Consider the following 20611-nt stretch of genomic DNA (forward strand, 5'->3'; position numbering starts at 1 on the left):
CTTGTCCCTGAGTCACTGCTGCTCATCACTCCCATGTTTTTGCTTAATTATTTCCGCTGTACTAATTTATAGTCCTATCAGGAATATATAGGGCTCTTGGTTCCCTACATTAGCTGTGGTTATTTAGAGTGTGATAAAATTCTTTAGGAGATTGGTCTGCAGCGTGAGTTATGGTTTTGTGAGTACCAGTGTTGAAATGCTGCTGGAACATAGATGCTACAGTGATGTGCTTCATTTTTGGAGTCCAGCCTGCTGTTAATTTTCGGCTGGAGCAGAGTATCAGCCCTTGATAATTCTAGAAGCTTTTTGTTGTCCCCATACACTTTTGTTCTGACAGCATCTTTATTTAGGCGTCTGGGTACATGTGAGCATAAAGAAGGCTAGGTACTCTGGATGATATTATTACCAGAAACCACTAATTCCCCTCTAATCATTGGTGCAACAGGATCTACACTGCCTGGAAGCCTATGGCAAAGCCTAGGATATAAGTAAGAGTCACGTGCTCAGGATGCTATGTACCACTCCTTTTTCTTTTTCTTTAAAAAAAAAAAAAAAAAAAGTCATTTGTTGTATTCTTTGAGCTCACAGAACTGCATCTAGCCACCCCTCCTTTGGGTGGTTTAGATCAGCTCTCTCCAGGCAGTACTTTGAAGTCTGTGCAATACACGGATAATTTAGGCTGACATACTTGGCAGGCCCATTTAAGAAGCAGAATTGTTTGATGGCATGACACAAGAGGTCTGTTAACTGAGTTATAAAGAACCGAGGCATTTCCAACAAACTCTAGCTTTGGCATGAAATCTAAATAGTTCTTACTTTGTGGCATGCAGTCTTTACTTCCTGTGATGTAATATGGCCTCTCATGTAGAAGGCAAGGAGGTGGGAATTTTAGCATACCTAGTCATTTTTCTGTAGGCGGTGATGGGAATAGAGAATGAATGTTTAAACAAAATATAAAGAACCAAACCAGAGGGGGTGGTACCTTTGGAAAATGTGAAAAACAGTGGTGGGGTAGGAAGAAGACACCCAAATAATAAGGTTAATACATAGCCCTCAAAGTATTGCAAAATTAAACCTAGAAGTTAGTTTATTGTTTTCCATATATGTTATAAACATCCTGAAATGTTTCTTAAATGAAATAAACTTTAATTTTATTTTTTAACTTTTTGAAGACAAAGTTTCATGTAGCCTAGGATAGCTTTAAACTCCCTTTGTACCCAAGGATGTCTTTGAACGTCTGATCCTCCTGACAGGCATGTGCCACCGTGCAGAGCTCCGAAGCACTCTAGCAACTGAGTCCCATTCTCAGCTCTTTTTTTTTTTTTAAAGTTTTTAAACTATAACTTTTTTTTTTTGCTATAGTCCCTCAAAACACATAATTTGCTTTTAAAATTCTGTGGTTTTGGTCTAGATATTTTACTGTTATCAAGAAAGGTTCACGTTAAATAGTTTAGAGATTAGGAAAAAGTAGTTCAAGGCAAAGGTTACCAAACGAAGGCAGCTTCTCACTTGCGTTGGTGAGCTCTCTGAACTGTGGCCTACTGCTGGTCTGTTCTCTCACGAAGTGGAGGCATGTGACACCAATAAATGGGGGCCACATGGCAGGAGTACCCAGAAGCAAGTCGGCAGTATGAAAGGGTCATTTAGTTCTGTTGCACTTCATTTTCTCCCTTCAGGAGGAGAAAGACTGTCTGTGTGTGTGTGTGTGTGTGTGTGTGTGTGTGTGTGTGTGTGTGTGTGTGTGTGTTTTCACATTTCTGCAGTAGAATTAGGCCTCTCATTTTAGTTTGTGCGTGTGTGTGTGTGTGTGTTTTCACATTTCTGCAGTAGAATTAGGCTTCTCATTTTAGTTTGTGCGTGTGTGTGTGTGTGTGTGTGTGTTTTCACATTTCTGCAGTAGAATTAGGCCTCTCATTTTAGTTTGTGCGTGTGTGTGTGTGTGTTTTCACATTTCTGCAGTAGAATTAGGCCTCTCATTTTAGTTTGTGCGTGCTGCTGGGTTACCTGGCATTTATACCTGCCTGACTTTAATATTGATCCTTATCCTCACCCTTGATTACAGAGTTGAGACAGCAGAGTCCTATGTCCTTGGTGGAAACAGTGACAAGGGCGGCAGCATGGTGCTCTTCCCTCATTCTGCCTTGGAGTAGGGTCCGCTCTGTGCTCCTGGCCTGGAGTGCTAGTTGCTTCCCAGTGTTAGCCTCTTTTTCCAGACTTCAGTTATGTATTCAGAAAATAAATCTTTGGTTTGTCTGAGTCCTGAAGTGTTCCTGGACATTATCATGTAAGGAAGATGAGTTTCTCAAGCATAGCACACAAGACGTTTTAAAATGGTGAAAACAGTTTTTTCTCTGTGTCTATTCAGTCAGAAGTTACTGAGAATATAATCTCCATAAATTAAAATACTGTTGATGGACACAGATTCCAGATTTTAAAAAATAATTTATTTCAGTGACTTAAAAAAATTTTAAGAATCATAAAAACTTTGGAGAAGTAAAACATCTGTTCTTTGTACTAAAAGTGTTTCAAGAATGTCCATCTTTGACTGTATTAAGCAATTGTATGGCTACGCATGCATTTATCTTTAGACCGTGTCCCTTCTGAATTCTTTGTGGTGCACTGTAGGGCAGTGGAGAGAGTGTGGGCCTTAGCCAGTCCTAAGCAACTCCTGATTTGTAACTTCATAGCTATGGAATTGATAATGATTAGCCCGAACTAGTTACCTCGACTTGGGAACAACTTCACTTAATTGCTGTTGGGGTCCACACTAGCCCCACGTTGGGGCGGCCAAAAAATGTCGCGGCCCAGGCAAAATGTTGAGGCCCGGGCCAACCCACGTTTGAGCGGCCACTGTATCCCGGCCCAAGCTGCCGCTCCGGTCTGCGGGTCGGGGTTCAGCAAGAGCGAGGGTGAGAGCAGACTCTACCTAATGTCTGATGTGTCTGATTCATCTCTCTATAGTCTGATTCTGATCTGTTCTGTCTCTGCCTTTTATATGTCTCACTTCTAAGCCTCTAAGTTACACCTTTAATCATGCCCTTAGGTCTTGTCTCTAACTCTGATCTCTATACTTCTAAGTCATATTCTTAAGTCACACACCTTTAATCTCACACACCTTTAATCTCAAGGTATCTAAACCAAGATTATGGAGTGTTCTCAGCTGTTGTAGGCTATTGTAATCCAAATCTCATGTCAGGGTATATGGCTCAAGATGGCTGCAAAGCTGATAGCTGCTTTCTGCTAAAAGTCGGCCCCCAACAAATTGCCTTGAGGTTTGGCTTCCCCATCATAGAAGTAGTAATCCTTGCTATGTAGTGTCTTGAGCAAAGTGGCATTGATGGCTGCCTGGTAGATGCTCATTCCCTGGCCAGAGTTTCCCAGTGGCTTGACTGCCACAGTATCTGGCTCTCGGGATGATAAGAGGCCATCTGTGCCAGCATGGCTAGTAGCCTTTACCTGTGGAGAAGCTGTGGACGAGCTTTTGTTCTGCCCATGGGAACAGAGGCAGCTTGCTGTCTTCATTTTATTTCCCAAGATAGGCATACTCGTTTTTCTTTTTTCCTAATTTAAAAAGCAAAATGAGGCCAAATGCATTCTAATTTGTATTTAGAGCTATGTGTTGTGTCTCTAGTTTAAGGGTCATGGTATTTACCTAAGTTGTACGCTAGTTTTAAAGTTAAATGATGCTGTCGACTTTAAATCCTCCTTTATGTGCTATGTACCTTTTAAACCATCACCCTGAGATCCTGAGCAACGTCACCCTGGAAATCCTCCATGTTTTCCCATTTTAGTCACATTTCCCCCATATTTTACTTTATACAACTACTATCTAGTCTCAGTTGCTTGAAATACACTTTTCCACCATGGCATGAGTGGATCATGTCCTGTAGCCTTCTGTGGCTGGCTTCTTTTCATTCACTACAGTGCCTCTGAGAACCTTCCACCTGTTAGGTCCATTAACAGTTGCTGAAGTTTGATGTGTGAGCAGTGTCTCACTGTTTATATGCGGATCCATTATCCAGTTATCCATTGGGGTCCACCTTAGGTTGTGAGTCTTTGTGGGGTATGTGTGTGTAAAGAGGAGATGGGGTTTCCCTATAGCCTTGGCTGTCCTAGAACTTGTTCTGTAGACCAGGCTGGCCTCAAACTTACAGAGATCTGCCTGCTTCTGCTTCCTGAGTGCTGGTATTAAAGGAATGTGCTACCACTCCCCTGGCAGTTTGTCTTATTTTTATATAAGGTAACATATTAATCATGGAAAGATTTTAAAATGGTCAAACATAGAAAAAATTATCTCCTTCAAATATAACCTGTTAACATTAGATCTATTTCTTTTGAGTCCTTTTTCCCGGTGCACGGATGTTTCTGATTATGGTTATATTTGTATAGTTTGATTCTTAGTTACTGTGGTGGTTTAAAATACAGATGCAAGCTACCTTCTCAGTAAGCTTCTCCGTGAATAGCACAGCAGCAGCTCTCCATACTCTGTAAGACCACGGAAACAGTCTCATTATACATGGCTCTACCTGTGCCAATGAGCGGCACTTCTCCACTCTTCCTTCCTGTCAGCCCTGATGGCCACCCTTCTGTTTCTGTTTCTGTTTCTGTGAGAGTATGACTGTGAGGTATGGGGGAGGGTGTAGCGCATGGTAGTGTCCTTTCACACATGGTCCTGCCTTTAATCACATTAAAGAGCAAAAGGCTTCAATACCTCACGTATGGGGATCATACAGGTTTGACCAGCTGTGTCTAACTTATTTCTCTTGGTGTGATGTCTTTGGAATTGATTCATATCCCCTGTTTTACTTCTTTCATGAATAAAAAGATTTTTTTAAATTTTATTTTATGTGTATGAGTACTTTGCTTGTATGTTTGTCTGTGCCCTTGGAGTTCAGAAGACAGAGTCAAATTCCCAGGAATTATGCATGCTTGCGAGCTGCTATGTGGGTGGGTGCTAGGAACTAAGCACCCTTGGCAAGAGCAACAAGTGTTTTCTAGGTGTAGGTGTGAAAAACTACAGGCATCTCTGTACTGTTTATTACAACAAGAATCCTTAACCACCGAGTCAGTTGTCTAGCCCATCATTCCAGGTTTTAATTGTGAAGGTTTATGTAGAATTTTATGTACATATATCACATACAGTTTTTTGTTTCTAAGATTATAAAGTAAACAGTATTGTACTATAATTACAACGTGGCTAAGAGATGGAATGTTGGTGGGATCCTTAGAGTCTGGTGTGATGCGTCTGCTACAGTGCCTTCCCTGTACTGGAGCAACCTCTCTAACTTTCCTGATAGTTACTGTCTTGTTTTGCTTCATAGTTTTCCAACCTGGGCAGGTTCTTTGAACAACATAATTTAGTTTGGTTTCCTTTTTAACTTGTTGGCCTCCTTTAAAAAAAAATACAGGATCTGGGTGTACAGCAAGGTCCTCAGGGTTTTATTTGTTGTGTTATTATAAGTGTTTGCTCTTGTCCAGTAAGGGGAGCTTTCGAAGAATGCTTTCCCACAGCCTCCACAGTGCTTCAAGAAGTGACTGTACTGCACTCATACCATCTAGGTTTCTACATCTCAATTGGAAATAATATAATGCATGTTCTGCAGAAAGCTCTTTTGGTATTTAATAGTAGTATTTGGGTGATATCATGAATATAGAATATGAATCATTAACTGGTACATTTTACTAGAGTGTTTACAGTAAGTTTTACAAGCAGGTTCTGTAGTGAAGCTTTTCGATCTGGGGCCAGCCCTGAAAGCTAATTACTCCTTCCCCCAGAGTAAACACCTTTGAAGATTTGGTGGCTAAAAAGTTTGATCTTTTCATGAATTTCTGAGGCTGGATACTTATCTTGTTGTCAAATAATCTGTTAATCTCTTTTTGTTAGCTTTGTCCAAGTTGCTTAAATAATGGCTAATTTGACCTGATGACCAAGTCTTTTTTGCTTTTCTAGATGTAGGTGCAAAAAACTACAGGCATCTCTGTGCTGTTTATTACAACAAGAATCCTGGTTTTGAGATCATCCATGGACTGCTGGACAGAATTATGCAGCTGCTGGATGTGCCTCCCGGTGAGGAGAGCGGGGGCTACGTGATCAAAGCATCCACAGGTACGATGCCAGAGTTGGTGAGCGTGATGAAAGGCCACAGCCTGGTTTTGATAAAGTCCAGTTTCATTTCATGTTGCTTTCGATTTAGAGAGTGTGGGCAGTAAAGGACAGAGAACTTTATTTCAATTGTTAGTATTTTCTAGAAGCTACTATTCCCTTTTCCTCCAGAACCTCAAGAGGTTGTTCTTCACAATTGTTAGGAGCTGCTGCGCAGTGTAGCTTTTCCAAGTAGCTGAGCTGTGGTATCCTCCAGCACTGGTGAGCCAGAGAGCTCAGGCTGCAGGCTCAGAAGACGGAAGTGCCGCTGCACTCACACCCTGTGTGCCTGCAGCTTTGAGGCAAGGCAAGAAGAATGCCACTGTGAAAACTTCACTCGTTAATCAAGGAGCAAGGTGGAATCCACTGCCAAAAGCCCAGGCCAGTCTCTGGCTTTAATTTAGGCCAATAAATGCCACGTGTGTGTGTTCCTTACATGCTGGTTTCTCCTTGTCCAAGGAGTTCTGAAGCTTTTGCTGTTTGTTCTCCTGTGGCTTGAATCTAAGTTTATTTTCTTTGACAAGAAACCTAGAAACAATTGAAGCAAGTATTTTTATCACTCGTTCCTGCTGTTTACCTTGCTGTTTTTAGGACTAGATTTGGCATCCTAAATTTCCACCAGAACCTTCATTTTGAAAATGTTATTTAGCAGTTATTTATAGTGAGATTTGGTGAGGAAATATTTTGGGGCTTTGCTTATATTTATTTTCTTAATCCTCAGAGGTTTTTTTCTGTTTTTATTTTTTATTGTGGCTTGTTTTATTTTGAACCATTTTAAAAAATATCTAGCTATGTTAGGCTGTTGCTCATATAAAGTCGAGCGGTTTAATAGTAGCAGAAATTAGGCAGGCATTTCCATACATTTCTCATCGGATGTGATCCAGTGTTATGTGTTGTGCTTGCATAGTAGAGTCCAGTGCTGGAACTGGATCTTAGAGTCCATCTAGTACAGTATCTGGGCTTTATAAGTGAGGCAATTCAGGGAAGACAAGTTGTATGGGTTGGGCCTGGTTGTTCATGTCAAACCCAGGGCTTTTCCTCCAATTGCTTCAGGCCCTCTTGTATACACACTGTCAGCAGTTGTACTGTTCTAGAAATGAGCTGGGGGAAGTGACAGGGTCTTTAAAAGAATAGAGCCAGGGTTTGTCCCACAGAGCTCTTGGACAGATCTGAAGGTGAGTACGGTGGGATGCATGTGGGATAGAGGGCCATTTGTGTGACTACAAGCTGTGGCTGAATGCTGCAAGGGGCTTCAGCTAGCTAGAAAGTGTTGAAACTTCTGCGTCTTTTGAAGCGGGTGAGTGATAACAGGTCTGTACTTCAGTGGGGTTAATGCAGCAGCAGCGGTGTGTGGTCTGGGGCAGGAAGAACAGTGGCAAGTCAATGGTGGGAGGCCTTACAGGATACTGTGGGGCAGTGAGAGGGAGCACTTCTAAAAGATGGTCTGAGACTGAGCTTCAGAAGCCACAGCAGATAAAACAGCAGCAGCCAACATTTGGAAGTTTTCATAGACTATATTGTTTAGAGCATTGTATAACAGCCAGTAGGTGTTGATCTTAAAATTATATTTTTGTAATTTCAGATTTACCTAATTTGAGTCATGTGGATATTAAAGTTCAAAGCAATAGAGAACTTATTAGCATCTAATTTCCCTAATAAAAAGTATCTGCTATTTTGGCCTGGAGTTGTTTTTAAATTACAAAACACATCCATAAGTTATAACTATTTCTCTTCATCCCCGCCCACTCCCCCCACCCCCTCATTTCCCCCTGGAACTAACTAGCTCTGTAGATGAGGCCTCAAACTCAGAGACCTGCCTGCCCCTGCCTACTGATTGCTGGGATTAAAGGAGTTTGTCACTACAAGCTAGCTTGTTTGTTTGTTTTTGAGTTTTACCTTGTGTAACTCTGGAGGTCCTGGAACTCACTATGTAAACCAATCTGGCTTTGAATTCACAGAAATTGGCCTACTTCTGCTCCTGAATCTAGGATTAAAGGTGTGTGCCACCAGGCCCATCCAGTGATTATAACTATTTCTTAAATTACTTGTAGGTCTTTATGTTTCTTTTCCTTAGGGCAAATTGTTACTTTTTTCCCCCCCTTTTCAGTGTTAGAGATTGCACCCAGGGCTTTGGGCAATCCGAGCAAACACCGCTACCGAGCCGTACCCTGCCCTGGTTCTCTGCTACTGAGCCTTACCCTGCCCTGGTTCTCTGCTACTGAGCCTTACCCTGCCCTGGTTCTCTGCTACTGAGCCTTACCCTGCCCTGGTTCTCTGCTACTGAGCCTTACCCTGCCCTGGTTCTCTGCTACTGAGCCTTACCCTGCCCTGGTTCTCTGCTACAGGATCTGGCTGCATAGCTTGAGCTTGCGTTTAGTTTTCAGTCCTTTTCCTCTGCTCTAAGTACGGCTGTACTCCTCTGAGTAGAGATGATTGGCAGGAGCCTCCACACTATCTTACTTTGTTTGCTTGCTTGCTTGTTTTTGACATGAGAATTTAAGGGCTCAGACTTAGTTTCTTTTTGGGTCTACATTTGGTTCTCAGAATATCATAGTATTTTAAAATTTTTGTGACAACTTTGAAAAGCTTTGACATAAGGTGTACACATGGGTGGCCTGGATCAGTATTAACTGATCTGTTTAACTGGCTTTCCTTGAAAAGAGAAGGAAAGAGTTTACTTTGTTTCCTGTCATCAGTTTCCCACCACCATCAGCAGCCGAATCCGGCTCCCTGGGCTCTGGGCATGTCCTAGTTCCTGGGTGCTTTTCTCTTAGGGATGCATTCTGTAAAAGCCATCAAGCCAAAGACAATTAGTCTCATTATAAGTAATGGCTCTTAATTTTTCACAGGGATTTCTCAGTTTGATTCTCTTAATGACAAATATGATTATCTTTTTATGGTCAGAAAAATCAAGGTCTAAATAAATGGCTTGTCAAAAAAAGTCAGCAGCAAAAAAAATCATTCTGTCTGTGATATATATACACACACACACACACACACACACACACACACCACAACTAAGGAATAGCAAAGGAACAGTTTTCCAGACTCCTGAGTCACTCTGTAAGCACAGGGATTTAGTCACTGGAGTGTGTTTAGCTATATCTTTTCTTCAGGCTCACTGATACTTTGTATAGACACACACACACACACTATATATATATATATATATATATATATATATATATATATGGAAAAGATCTTCAGAGTAGGGCAAGTAGAACCAGAATTAGAACTACTGTTTGATGCCATTTTTGATTACTGAACTGTCTTTTATTACTTTAGCATATGGCTTACTTTTTAATAATTAAACATCCCTACTGGTTTTGCAGTTATACTTTAGCTTAGTCTGTTTAGCAGACTTCTTGATTGTCGCTTTCTGTCTTTTAGTGCTTGCTTACCAGCTTCCTTCTCTGCTCCTGTGTTGGGAGAATAAGTAGAATGGAGCTTAATCTTCCTCTTAGAACCTAGCCTTGCCTATTGGAAGGGAACTCTGGAAATTCATTTGGTTGATCATCACACGGCTCCCAAGGAACATGCTGACTTTAGAGCATAGTCTTACTGATGGAGCAGTAGCAGCTCTGTGCAGCTTGTGGGTCTGCAGAAAGCCATGACTACAGCCAGAGAGGAAAGGCGTGGTCACTAGTCATACATCGATTTCATTTTCTGAGCACTTCTGCAATTTAAGGTCATAGAGTGATGTAGATTGTGAAGTTGATGATAGAATGGGATCAATCTGGATGGAAAAAAACCCCTTAAACTTGTTAGCACACTACAGAGCATTTTAGGGTTTCAAAAGTTCAGCACAGTGTTTTAGAGGTATTTGATCGGATCATTATACCAAATACATGTTTTTATTTTTTTCAGGCTTTCCCCCCTTCATTTCTGTGGCTTGTTGCAAACTAAATTATGTATGTTAAGATGCACTTAGCCTTTTAACAAAACCACTTCTGGGCAAGGAAAATTCTCAACATTTTTGTGTTTAGAACAGTAATGTGGTTGCTGGGCAAATCAGTGGCAAAAATAATTTCTTGTAGAATGTGGTGGGCTTTGTTTGTGACTGGCTACATTGACTCCGGCATGTGGTTTTTCCTCCTTAGCTTGTTACCTAGTTCAGTTTTGATTTTTTTTTTTTTCTTTCAGTTCTACAGAAAGTTCAGTTTAACTTGAGACAAGATCCGTGATGAACAGACAGGTTTCAGAGCTTTAGTTTGTTTGTTTGTTTGTTTGTTTTTGACAGTCTGAGTTTTCATGCTACTCAGAATTCTTTTCAGGAAATGAAAATTGACCTTGTAATGCCACACTTAGGGCAGCACCATATGTACTCACCCTGGCCATTAGGTACCTTCTGTTACAGTAACACCTAGTGATTGTTGGCTTGACCTGAGGTCATGACCTTATTCCCCTTTCAGGACACCTGTGAAAGATCTCAGATGCTAAAATACATGGGTGAAATTGTGCTGTTTCCCTTGTCACTCTGTCTTTGTGTAACACAAACTTGAAAATTCACTGGGAACATATCTGAACAGCTGTTGACGTAAAGGTGCTCAGTTTGTGGTTTGGTTACACAGAGCATTCTGGAATATAATATAGGGGTTCTAAAGAGTGTACCCACACTGTACCATCAGCAAAGACTAATCTAAGGCTTTGGTAAAAATTTTGAAGCTTGAAGCCTTGCAACTTTACAAAGAGGACCTCTTCAGTGGTTGTCTACAGCTTGTGGTCAAAGATTCTCAGTACTGTGTCCATGTGCTTTGAAGTGGTAGAAAACTGGGGCAGGCAGCAGGACAGTAGGGCCACAGGGCTCTTAGAAGCCCTGGCACCTACCTCATGTTTCACTCGGCCTGTCTTATTTGTGAATGGAGGTTCATCGTTCCTGCCTCTTTTCTGTATATAAGGTAAAGGTCTTCCCATGCATGGACACGTAGGTTTCTTCAGGTGTGTTTTGTTCTGCAGTTGTTATATTCACAATCCCCTCATAAAATGGTTTAGTTCAGTGTTCTGATAGTGTTGTAACACAGTGTGACAACCTTTGTGTTGTTGTTGCTATTATTATTATCATCATTATTTCTCTTAAAGACTTTTTTATAAGGCCTAAGATATTCTGTCTTTTTTCCAGAATTCAGAACTGTTTACCTCCTGCTTAGGCCAGCTTCTGTGGATGACACAGAGCATAGCACATAACCCTTTTCTCTTAACAAAAAGGTTTCTTTCAGGCCTTTGTTAGAAATGCTCTTCCTGGAGATGTTAAAAGCCTTCTTTCAGCAGGTCCTAGGCTCTCAGGAGGAAGCTGGTTCAGTGGCTGTACTTCTCCAGTGCTCCTATCTTGATCCATGAGGGAGGAAGTGTATCTATGAGCTGATGGATTTTAACTGTTCTCAGACAAAGAAAAGCATTACCATACCCCAGCTTGAGGGAAGGAAATGGTCCTGCTCTAATTTACCCAGGACAGACTCCCAACCTCAAGGCAGGCAGTTCTCTGCTTCAAGAATACCTGTTAGTCTCTCTAGTTACCAGACAGACATTTTTGTCTTAATTGCCCTTTGATTAAATTTTAATTCTGCAGATATACTGTGTATCACTTATATGCTACATGTGTAACTGTGTATATAGAACCTATAAAATGTAATAATTTTATGTGTGTGGGCATATGCACCTCAGGGATCAAACCTAGAGCCTCATCCATGCTAAGCAAGTTCTCTATAAAACTTTTAATTGTTTACTGAAGGGTTAACATTGGCCAAACAAATTTTAGCTTTTAAAATCTGTTTGTTATTTATACATAATAATATGACTATCCTTGTGCCATACATGCACAGTAAGTAAAGTACTTGGATCTTATATCTTTAAAAACCTAGTTATTGCATATGAGAAAACATGCAGCATTTTTCTTACCAAGTCTGGCTTGTTTTCACTTAAAATGAGATTCTGTCCATTTTGCTGGGGTATGGTAATGCCTTTCTTTGTCTGAGAACAGTTAAAATCCATCAGTTCATAGATGCACTTCCTCCCTCATGGATCAAGATAGGAGTACTGGGGAGTTGAGACTAGTTTCCCTTCACTAAGTACAGCCACTGAACCAGCTTCCTCCTGAGAGCCTAGGACCTGCTGAAAGAAAGCTTTTAACATCTCCAGGAAGAGCATGATCAATTCCATTCTTCTTTATGGGTAGATAATACTGCACCACCAAGCTAAATTTGTAATTTGGAAGTTGAATTTAAAAACAATTTCTTTTAGGTTTTTATCTGCTGAAAAAGTTTGGGTTCTGTTTTTGTTTTAATGTTGGTTTGGTTTTGCTTTTTTGAGGTAGGTCTCATATAGCCTAGATTGGCCTTGAACTTGTTACATAGAGTGATAGTCTTAAAATATGATCCTCTTACTACATTTTTACTTATTTTTGTGGGAGGTCTAGGGTATTCATACCACTGTAATTTATGGGGGTCAGAGAACAACTTGTGGGAATCAGTTCTCTTTCTACCACGTGGATGCTGGGGAAGAGACTTGGGTCACTGGGCTTGGTAATAAGTACCTTGCCCCTGAGCCCCTTTGCACTGCCCAAACTTTGATCCTTCTGCTGCCAGGATTACAGGCATGTGCCATCACACTTTGTTTATGGGGTGCTTGAAATTGAACCCAGGACTTTGCATGTTTGGTGAGTACTCTTCCAACTGAGCTGACTTTAGACCTCTTCTGAAAAAAATTTAATATTTATTTACATATGTAAATAATAGTATAAAACTACTTATGCCAGCTAATAAATAAGATAATAAATGAGAACATAATTGAACTAATTGATAATGATAATTTTATGTTTTTAATACTTGACAAAAAGCCGGGCGGTGGTGGCGCACGCCTTTAATCCCAGCACTTGGGAGGCAGAGGCAGGTGGATTTCTGAGTTCGAGGCCAGCCTGGTCTACAGAGTGAGTTCCAGGACAGCCAGGGCTATACAGAGAAACCCTGTCTTGAAAAAACCAAAAAAAAAAAAAAAAAAAAAAAAAAAAAAAAATACTTGACAAAGATTAATTTAGAACTTTTAAAATTGAAGTGATGTGAGCACACAGATGGTGTCAGGAGGAAACATAAGCAACACTCACAGGACAGGACAGGACAGGACAGGACAGGACAGGAGCCCTTAGGTGCCTTTAAGCTCTTGCTGTGTGATTTCTATTCTTGTTTTGGTTTTTGAGACAAAATCTTGCTTTGTCGACCAGGCCTTCTTTCTTCTCAGCCTCCTGAGAACTGGGCTCACAAGCCTGTGCCCACCTGGACTGTGCTGTAGAACAATCTTGCTAGAGCTTTCCAGCTCTAGCTGTGACACAGTTCCTGCTCACACTTGCCTGTGTGACAATCCAGTGAGAGGAACTGAACACTCAGTCAAAATTTTGTCAACTGGAGCTTAGCCTTGAGGGCTCCAAACTGTAAGGAGACTCGAGGGGACCTATTTTTACCCTGAGATCAGCACCTTCAGAGTAAACTCTCTTCATCACCCTGTGCTCCCTGATGAGTTTGTACTGCCTAGCACTGGAATCAGCCATGTGTCCAGGATCCCTGTTCCTTTTAGGGAGAAATCAAATTTATATCATGGTCTGGATGCTAAGGTTGTTCAGTACAACTTTGTTTCTGGGCTTTTTAGCATACAAAGATTACGGAGATTCAGAAAACACTTGTTTGTTTGTGTTTGTTTGTTTGTTTAGTGTTAATCTTTTCAAATCAAACAGGTTTTTGTTTGTCTGTTTTATTTGCCCCTTAGTCCTGGGGTTTGAACCTAGGGCCTCCTGTATGTTAGCCAAATACTTTACCACTAAGCTACCTCCCCATCCCAACATGGGATATTTTCAGTTTATATTCAGAACCTGAGGATATTTACACAGTTGTATAGTTCTCTTAGTTTACACTGAAACTCCTGTTTTTTGTTTTTTTTTTTTTTTTAACACATTTTCATTTTTGTTTGTTTTTACTCATCTGGCCCTGTATGTCATCAGAGTTTCAAAATGAGAGTTCCAATGTTATTAACTATATGACTGCTGAAATAGTTTAAGTACTACATACAATTGTTTCTTTTATCTAGTTTATAACCTATGGAGTGAGTACATATAGATAATCATATTTAGTCTTGTTTCATCTTTTATTTCATTCCTTTACTGCCTTCTGGGGCTGTGGGGCTTTTTGTTTGTTTGGTGTGTGTGTGTATGTGTGTGTGTGTGTGTGTGTGTGTGTGTATGTGTGTGTGTGTGTATGTGTGTATGTGTAGAGAGAGAGAGGGAGTTGGTGTTGTTTTTTTGAGACAGGGTGTTTCTATATCATGACTGGCCTTGAACCCATGGTCCCCCTGCCTTCACCTCTCAGGTGATGGAAATATAGGTGTGCTCCCATGACCTCAGCCTTCTTTTTGTTTGTCCTGTGGTTTGTTTTTAGATGTAAGTACACATATAAGCGTATGCACCATTCTGCCTTCTCAACTGAGGGAGCAATGCTATGTGCATTGTTGTGTAGCTGGCTCCTTGTTCCAGGAGCCTACACAGGCAGCGTATAGAGCCTTTTTTACTTTGGCACAAATGAACTGTTCTTATGTGTAGAATCCCAGAGTTGGACCAGTTCTCTGTCAGTGAACTTTGGCTTAGTTCCAGTCAGTACTGCACTGTGTGTAGCCTTGTGCTCATGCTAGTTGATGCTTTGTCAGTGTACTTTTGGGGAGAGATTCCTAGAAGGATGGGGTTGTTGGGACAAAGGGTACATCATTGGTGGACACCCTTCTGCTAGACCTGATTCTTACACTGCAGGTGCAGCCGGTGAGACGATTTTGTTTACACTGAATTGTACTTTCTGTCCTTGTTTGTTTTTTTCTTTCTGTTCTCAGTTTCATAGATGGGAAGTGGCATCTCATTCACATTTGCCTCGATCTTCTTTATGAACAAATGTGAGCATATTTTCTCATTTGTAGTACATTTTAATTTCCTTTTCTCTGAACCTCTTGTTCATTTGTTTCTTTAGATTTATTGGTTTTTGAACCTTTTGTGTTCTATGACTATTAACCTTTTGTGATAAATATTTTTTTTTTTTTTTTTTTTTTAGTTTGTTAACTCTTTGATTTTCTGGCCTTTGCTATGTAGATTTTTAAACATCATATAGTAAGTTATTTATTTCTTTCCTTCTGGAATCTGACTTTCTTAGTGGAGATGCTTTCACACTGAGATCAGAAAGGAGGTGTTTACTTCAATCATAGTAATGAAGACTGGTTTCATTTTTTCTTGCAGAGTGCTTCGTAGTATTTGCACTTACTGTTTTTGTAGTTGTTACTATAACTTTTGTTAAATTGTACTGATTAACTTCCAAAATTTCCATTGCTGTGAAGAGACACCATGACCAAGGCAACTTTTAAAAGGACAACATTTAATTGGGGTTGGCTTACAGGTTCAGAAGTTCAGTTTATAATCATCAAGACAGGAAGCATGGCAGCATCCAGGCAGGCACGGTGCAGGAGGAGCTGAGAGTTCTACATCTTGTTCCAAAAGCAAACAGGAGAAGACTGGCTCCTACTTGGCTAGGAGGAGGGTCTCAAAGCCCACCCCCACAGTGACACAATGACTTCCTCCAACAAGGCCAGGCCTACTCCAACATGGCCATATTTCCTAATAGTGCCACTCCCTGGCCCAAGCATATTCAAACCACCACATAAATGATAAATGCCTTTTGAAATTCATGAAGAAATTGAGGGAACAGTATTTGATGATCACATTCAATTTGTATATTTAAAAGATAAAATAACTTTCAAAGGCTGGGATAGATACAAAAGGAAATAGAATTATACTAAAAGTGAGTAAGAATTAGAAAAAAGGCCTAACTTATATATACTTGGGTAAAGCACAGCTCCCAGCATTGCACAGCTTCTCAGAGGCCCCGTGTTCATTTCTGAAGGCCTCCAAAAGTCAGTTCCTTTCTTGAGAAGTATTTCAAGAAGCTTTTGGATATATATCAGAGTTAGTATCAAGGTCTCCTTAGTCATCCAAATCTGTCTCAGAACATTAAAAGTCCTTTCCCAGCATTAAAAACAAATTTATCTATAAGTAAAATGGACTTGAACTGAGACCTTGTTTTTCAGAGTTATACATTTAATCTGTGACTTTCATATATCCCACATGTGTAATATAATATAATTACATGTGTAATATATAGTAGTCAATATAAGATTCACAGACGCTGTGAAGTAGTGTTCAGGACATAGCCAAGAGGAGCTGAACTGCTAAGCTGAGGTTCTCGATGCTGGGAATTGTACAGCAGATTCACAAATGCAGTATGCGCTCAGGAGACAGCTGCTCTGAAGCTCTGCTTGTGTCTGTTTTGGGGGTTTTTTGTTTTGTTTTGTTTTATATTTCTTTTTAATATGCTATATTCTAAAAGCCTTTATAACTACTTATATTCTGATTTTTAAAATTGTTATTTATAACCTGCTTTCTTTAAAATGAGAAATGTATATTTTATTGTGAATGTGGGTCAGTGGTTCATCTTATTTTTTATTTTTCTTTTACTTATGTACTACTATATTTGGGAAACTATAGAAGCACAAGCAACACATGTTCATAGAAGCCCATTTACAATAATAAATAAGCAAGAATTATTTGGCAAACTGATATGTAAACATAATGGAATATGACAAATATGTCTTAAACATGTGACTATAAACAGAATTAGAAACATAGATCCCAAAATGCTGTAGTTGCTAAGTATAAAGATAATAATATCCTTATAGATATTGCTTGGGCTAGTTAGGTAAAGCCTACAATCTATGAGTTCCATCCCCAGGTGCTCCTGCAAGTTGTCCTCTGACCTGCATTCTGTCTCTCTCTCTATTTCTTACACACACACACACACACACACACACACACACACAAAATAAAAATATAAAACGGAGACAGTATTGTTGGCCCTAGGATGCATGACTCCCGGCCACTGGATGTTGCCATGGATCTTTCACCTTTACCATGGAGCTAGGGGCTTTTTAATTTATTTACTTTTAGGTAGGTCTTCAGTGTGTAGCCCAGGTTGGACTCAGATTCTTTTTGCCTCAGTCTCTCCAGTGGCAGGGCCTACAGAGTGGTGCTGTTGAATTCTAACGATTTTGTTCGTCTCTTTGTTGTAAATGAGAACAAGTGTGTGTCCTGTCTAGACCAGAGTTTTATTGGGAAAAGAAGATATGTGGATGTGTAAGGGTCTTGTGAATGGGCAAGTCACTCTTCAGACTTGCAGTCTGCCACCAGAAAAAGCAGCCCTGCATGGGAGAGCTCAGCCCCGTGGATTCTATCTAACCTCAGTTCTACTGTTTACCTGCTGTCCGATCCTCTTGTCCTGTGTAAGCTAGAGGATGGACAGGGGTTTTGCAAGGTCATTTCCAGTTATGAGCTCTGAAGTTGAGTTCAGAAGAGGCCTCTGCTGTATGTTTTAATGCACTGGCTCCTTTTTTACTTGCCCAGACTTTTACATGTGTTATTGCTCCAATAATTCAAGACTTGTTTTAAGAACCTAGAATTTATTCATTAAAGATGCTTTGTTATAGGGGGCCTTTTAGAAATATTCTGAGGCAGGAGAGATAGCTCAGTGGTTAATAGCACTTGCTGTTTTTCTAGAAGACCTGGGTTCTATTCCAGTACCCATAAAGAAGCTCACAACCCTCTGCAACTCTTCTGACCTCTGAGGCATGTATGTGGTGTTCCTCCCTATATGTATGCAGGCAAAACATTCATTTACATATTTTAAAGTAAAATAAAAACAACAATTTTAAACGTAATTTTGTTTCCCCAAATGAATGTTGTGGTTGTGCTAATACTCCGTTGTATTAACAGGATCACAGTGTGTGCCTGGGTGTGTGCTAATGTTAGAGGTGACAGACTGTTAGTTCTCTAGTCCCTCTTTACATTTTATTTGTTGTAAACCAGAGGAAGCTTGCAAACATGAAGTGGTGGACAGCTTGGCCAGCAGCTTAAAAGCATCATTCTGCAGGCCCATGTGCCTGTGGGCCTCAGGAGGAGGGGGCTTCATGCTGCAGCCCCATGTGCCTGTGGGCCTCAGGAGGAGGGGGCTTCAAGGGGCCCTTCTTCACCTTTGCCTTGCTCTCTAGCTATATTATTGCTTGCCTTGGGCAAGGCTCCTAATCTCCTTGTGCTTTTTTTTCTTCCCATCTGTAACTTACTGTTACTCAAAGGGCTTGGCCAGATCCACACTCTGAGACCCTCAGCAGAAAGGAGGATACAGCATCTTTCCCCTACAGCTGAATACTCTTTTCTTTCTTTTTTAGTTTTCTTTCTTTCTTTCTTTCTTTCTTTCTTTCTTTCTTTCTTTCTTTCTTTCTTTCTTTCTTTAAAAAAAACATGCAAACATGCGTAGTCAACTAAAATCAGATTCTGGAAACATAACATACCTATTATAATTACATGTTTGAAATTGTGTTTGCTACAAGTTAGTCACAGCTCTGTCGATTCTGTGTGGATTTGTGGCTGTGTGTGGCTCTGCTTTTCTTCTTAGCTTCCTAGCCCCACCACAACCATATTGCTACCATTTTAATGTACCTGTGAGAGAAATATGTTGCTCACATTTGGGTTGATAAACAGTCCTGGGTCAGGCGGAGAACTAGAAAAGGAGCTGGTGGCTCAGAAACTCCAGGCAATTGAGTTATTATTGTTTGTGTGTGTATATATACAAGAGTTGGATGATGGTGTTCTTTAGGAATTTTCAAGTGAATCTTTGCTAACCTACTGTTAAAATTTGTCCTTTGATTTTATATAACTTACTTTGACGATAGTTTAAATTGTAGTTAGATAGATCACCTTTAAGCCTTTGCCGCCATTTTGATTTCCTTCAGGTTGGGAAATAACAGTGTGAGATGCATAGCAAGGACTGAACTTGTAAAATTTATCTTAGGTTTCCATAGCATGATCTCTGTTAATTAAGTTAACTGTTAAAGTGACAGCCACAGAAGCAAAGACTGTAGATTTGGTATTTCAGTTCAAAACACTTAGGGAATAAAAGAGGGTGTATTTCTCTGACACTATCTTCTGAGGAGTCCAGACTGGTCTCAGCCTGGCAGTCTTTTGCTTCCTGAGTGCTGGGAAGACAGATATGAGCCACATGCCCAACAAAAGATGGTTCTCTGTTGAAGACATTTCTCTATGAGAAGATGAGGTCATCTGAGCTTTGCTGATTTCTTAGAAGAATAAGGTCCCAGGTCCTTGTCTATTACATGGTGCCAGTATTAAGATCTGGCTACTGCCTCCCTGTAAGAGTTAATGGTGTCTGCAGGTGTGTTGGGATTAGCACTGTAAAATTGTGTAAGGGGGTTTTCTTTCTTTTGATCTTCCGAAAGGGATGAAAGATGGCCATTAAATTCAAAGGATTAGGTCCCCTGTCTTTATAGACTTTAGGTACCATAAATATTCACTTCAAATGCAAGGTGAAGAATTGTATACATCTGGGAGAAAATGGGTGTTTTATATTACCAGTCGGAAATTATTCAGTCTCCCCTTACAAATTAAATGGTCTTTGCAGGGGCATTTTTTTTCCCAAGTGCCCTGAGATCAGGGGGAAAAAAAATGTTTTGTGTTCATATCTTGTTTGTGGTGCTTTGGCTCTTTAGAACCTTAAAGTTTTTTACAAGTTAATACCTTACCTATAATGGACATCTCTTCCCTTGTGTGATTCTGTGTCCTCAAAACATCTGCTTGTTTTAAAACTAGAGAACAATGGCCTCATATTGTGTATACAATGAGGGTATAATTGAGTAAGACTGACTTCCTTCCTTCCTTCCTTCCTTCCTTCCTTCCTTCCTTCCTTCCTTCCTTCCTTCCTTCCTTCCTTCCTCTTTCTCCATCCTTTGAGAAGAGTATAGGATTTGGGGTAGGTGCTAACTCTAAAGTTAGCCTATTAACATATTTTTTTCACCCCTATTACATAGTCAGCCATTTTGAATAGATTTAAGACACTCAGTTGTTACTACAGTTACACAGTTTCCATTTCATCCCTAAATTTGGAGACATGTGTGTGGTGAAAGTCTAATTAATTAGTATAATTTCTGTTATTAGCAATGACACACTACTTTACCAGAATTTTCTGCCCCTGTTAATTTGTTGTTGTTCCTTCTCCTCTTCCTCCTCCTTTTCTAGATTTGGGTAATGAAGTATCCAGTTACAATCACTTGTGAGTTTGAATCCCAAAATATGTATTGGCAATATGAAGAAAGGGAAGAGGAAAGTTGAGTAAGCTGGTATTTCAGAGCATAGCAAGTCAACTGTTAGGAAGTGACCTGGCTCTAGCCCGTGGCAGGAGTAGGAGAGGAGGGTGAAGAGCCTCATGCCTGATAACACCCTCAGGTGCTCTCAGATGAGGGGTCTGTTCAGTCACTACCTTAAGCTTAGACTTCCGATGCTTTCTACAGTGAAAGGAATGAGCGAGTGTATGGTAAGCTTCTGCCAGCTCTAGG

General features: G+C 40.3%; 1 protein-coding gene across 2 annotated transcripts in view; it reads left to right on the forward strand.

The window, feature by feature from the left end:
* Positions 1-20611, forward strand: part of Farsb (phenylalanyl-tRNA synthetase subunit beta) — a 65776-nt gene that overhangs the window by 40576 nt on the left and 4589 nt on the right. For both annotated transcript variants that reach the window (XM_034497641.2, XM_034497642.2), the window contains one exon: positions 5951-6106. In XM_034497641.2, the coding sequence (XP_034353532.1) occupies positions 5951-6106 (156 nt within the window). The remainder of the gene's footprint in view (positions 1-5950; positions 6107-20611) is intronic.

Source organism: Arvicanthis niloticus, chromosome 3 (assembly GCF_011762505.2).
Source record: "Arvicanthis niloticus isolate mArvNil1 chromosome 3, mArvNil1.pat.X, whole genome shotgun sequence".
NCBI lineage: Eukaryota > Metazoa > Chordata > Mammalia > Rodentia > Muridae > Arvicanthis > Arvicanthis niloticus.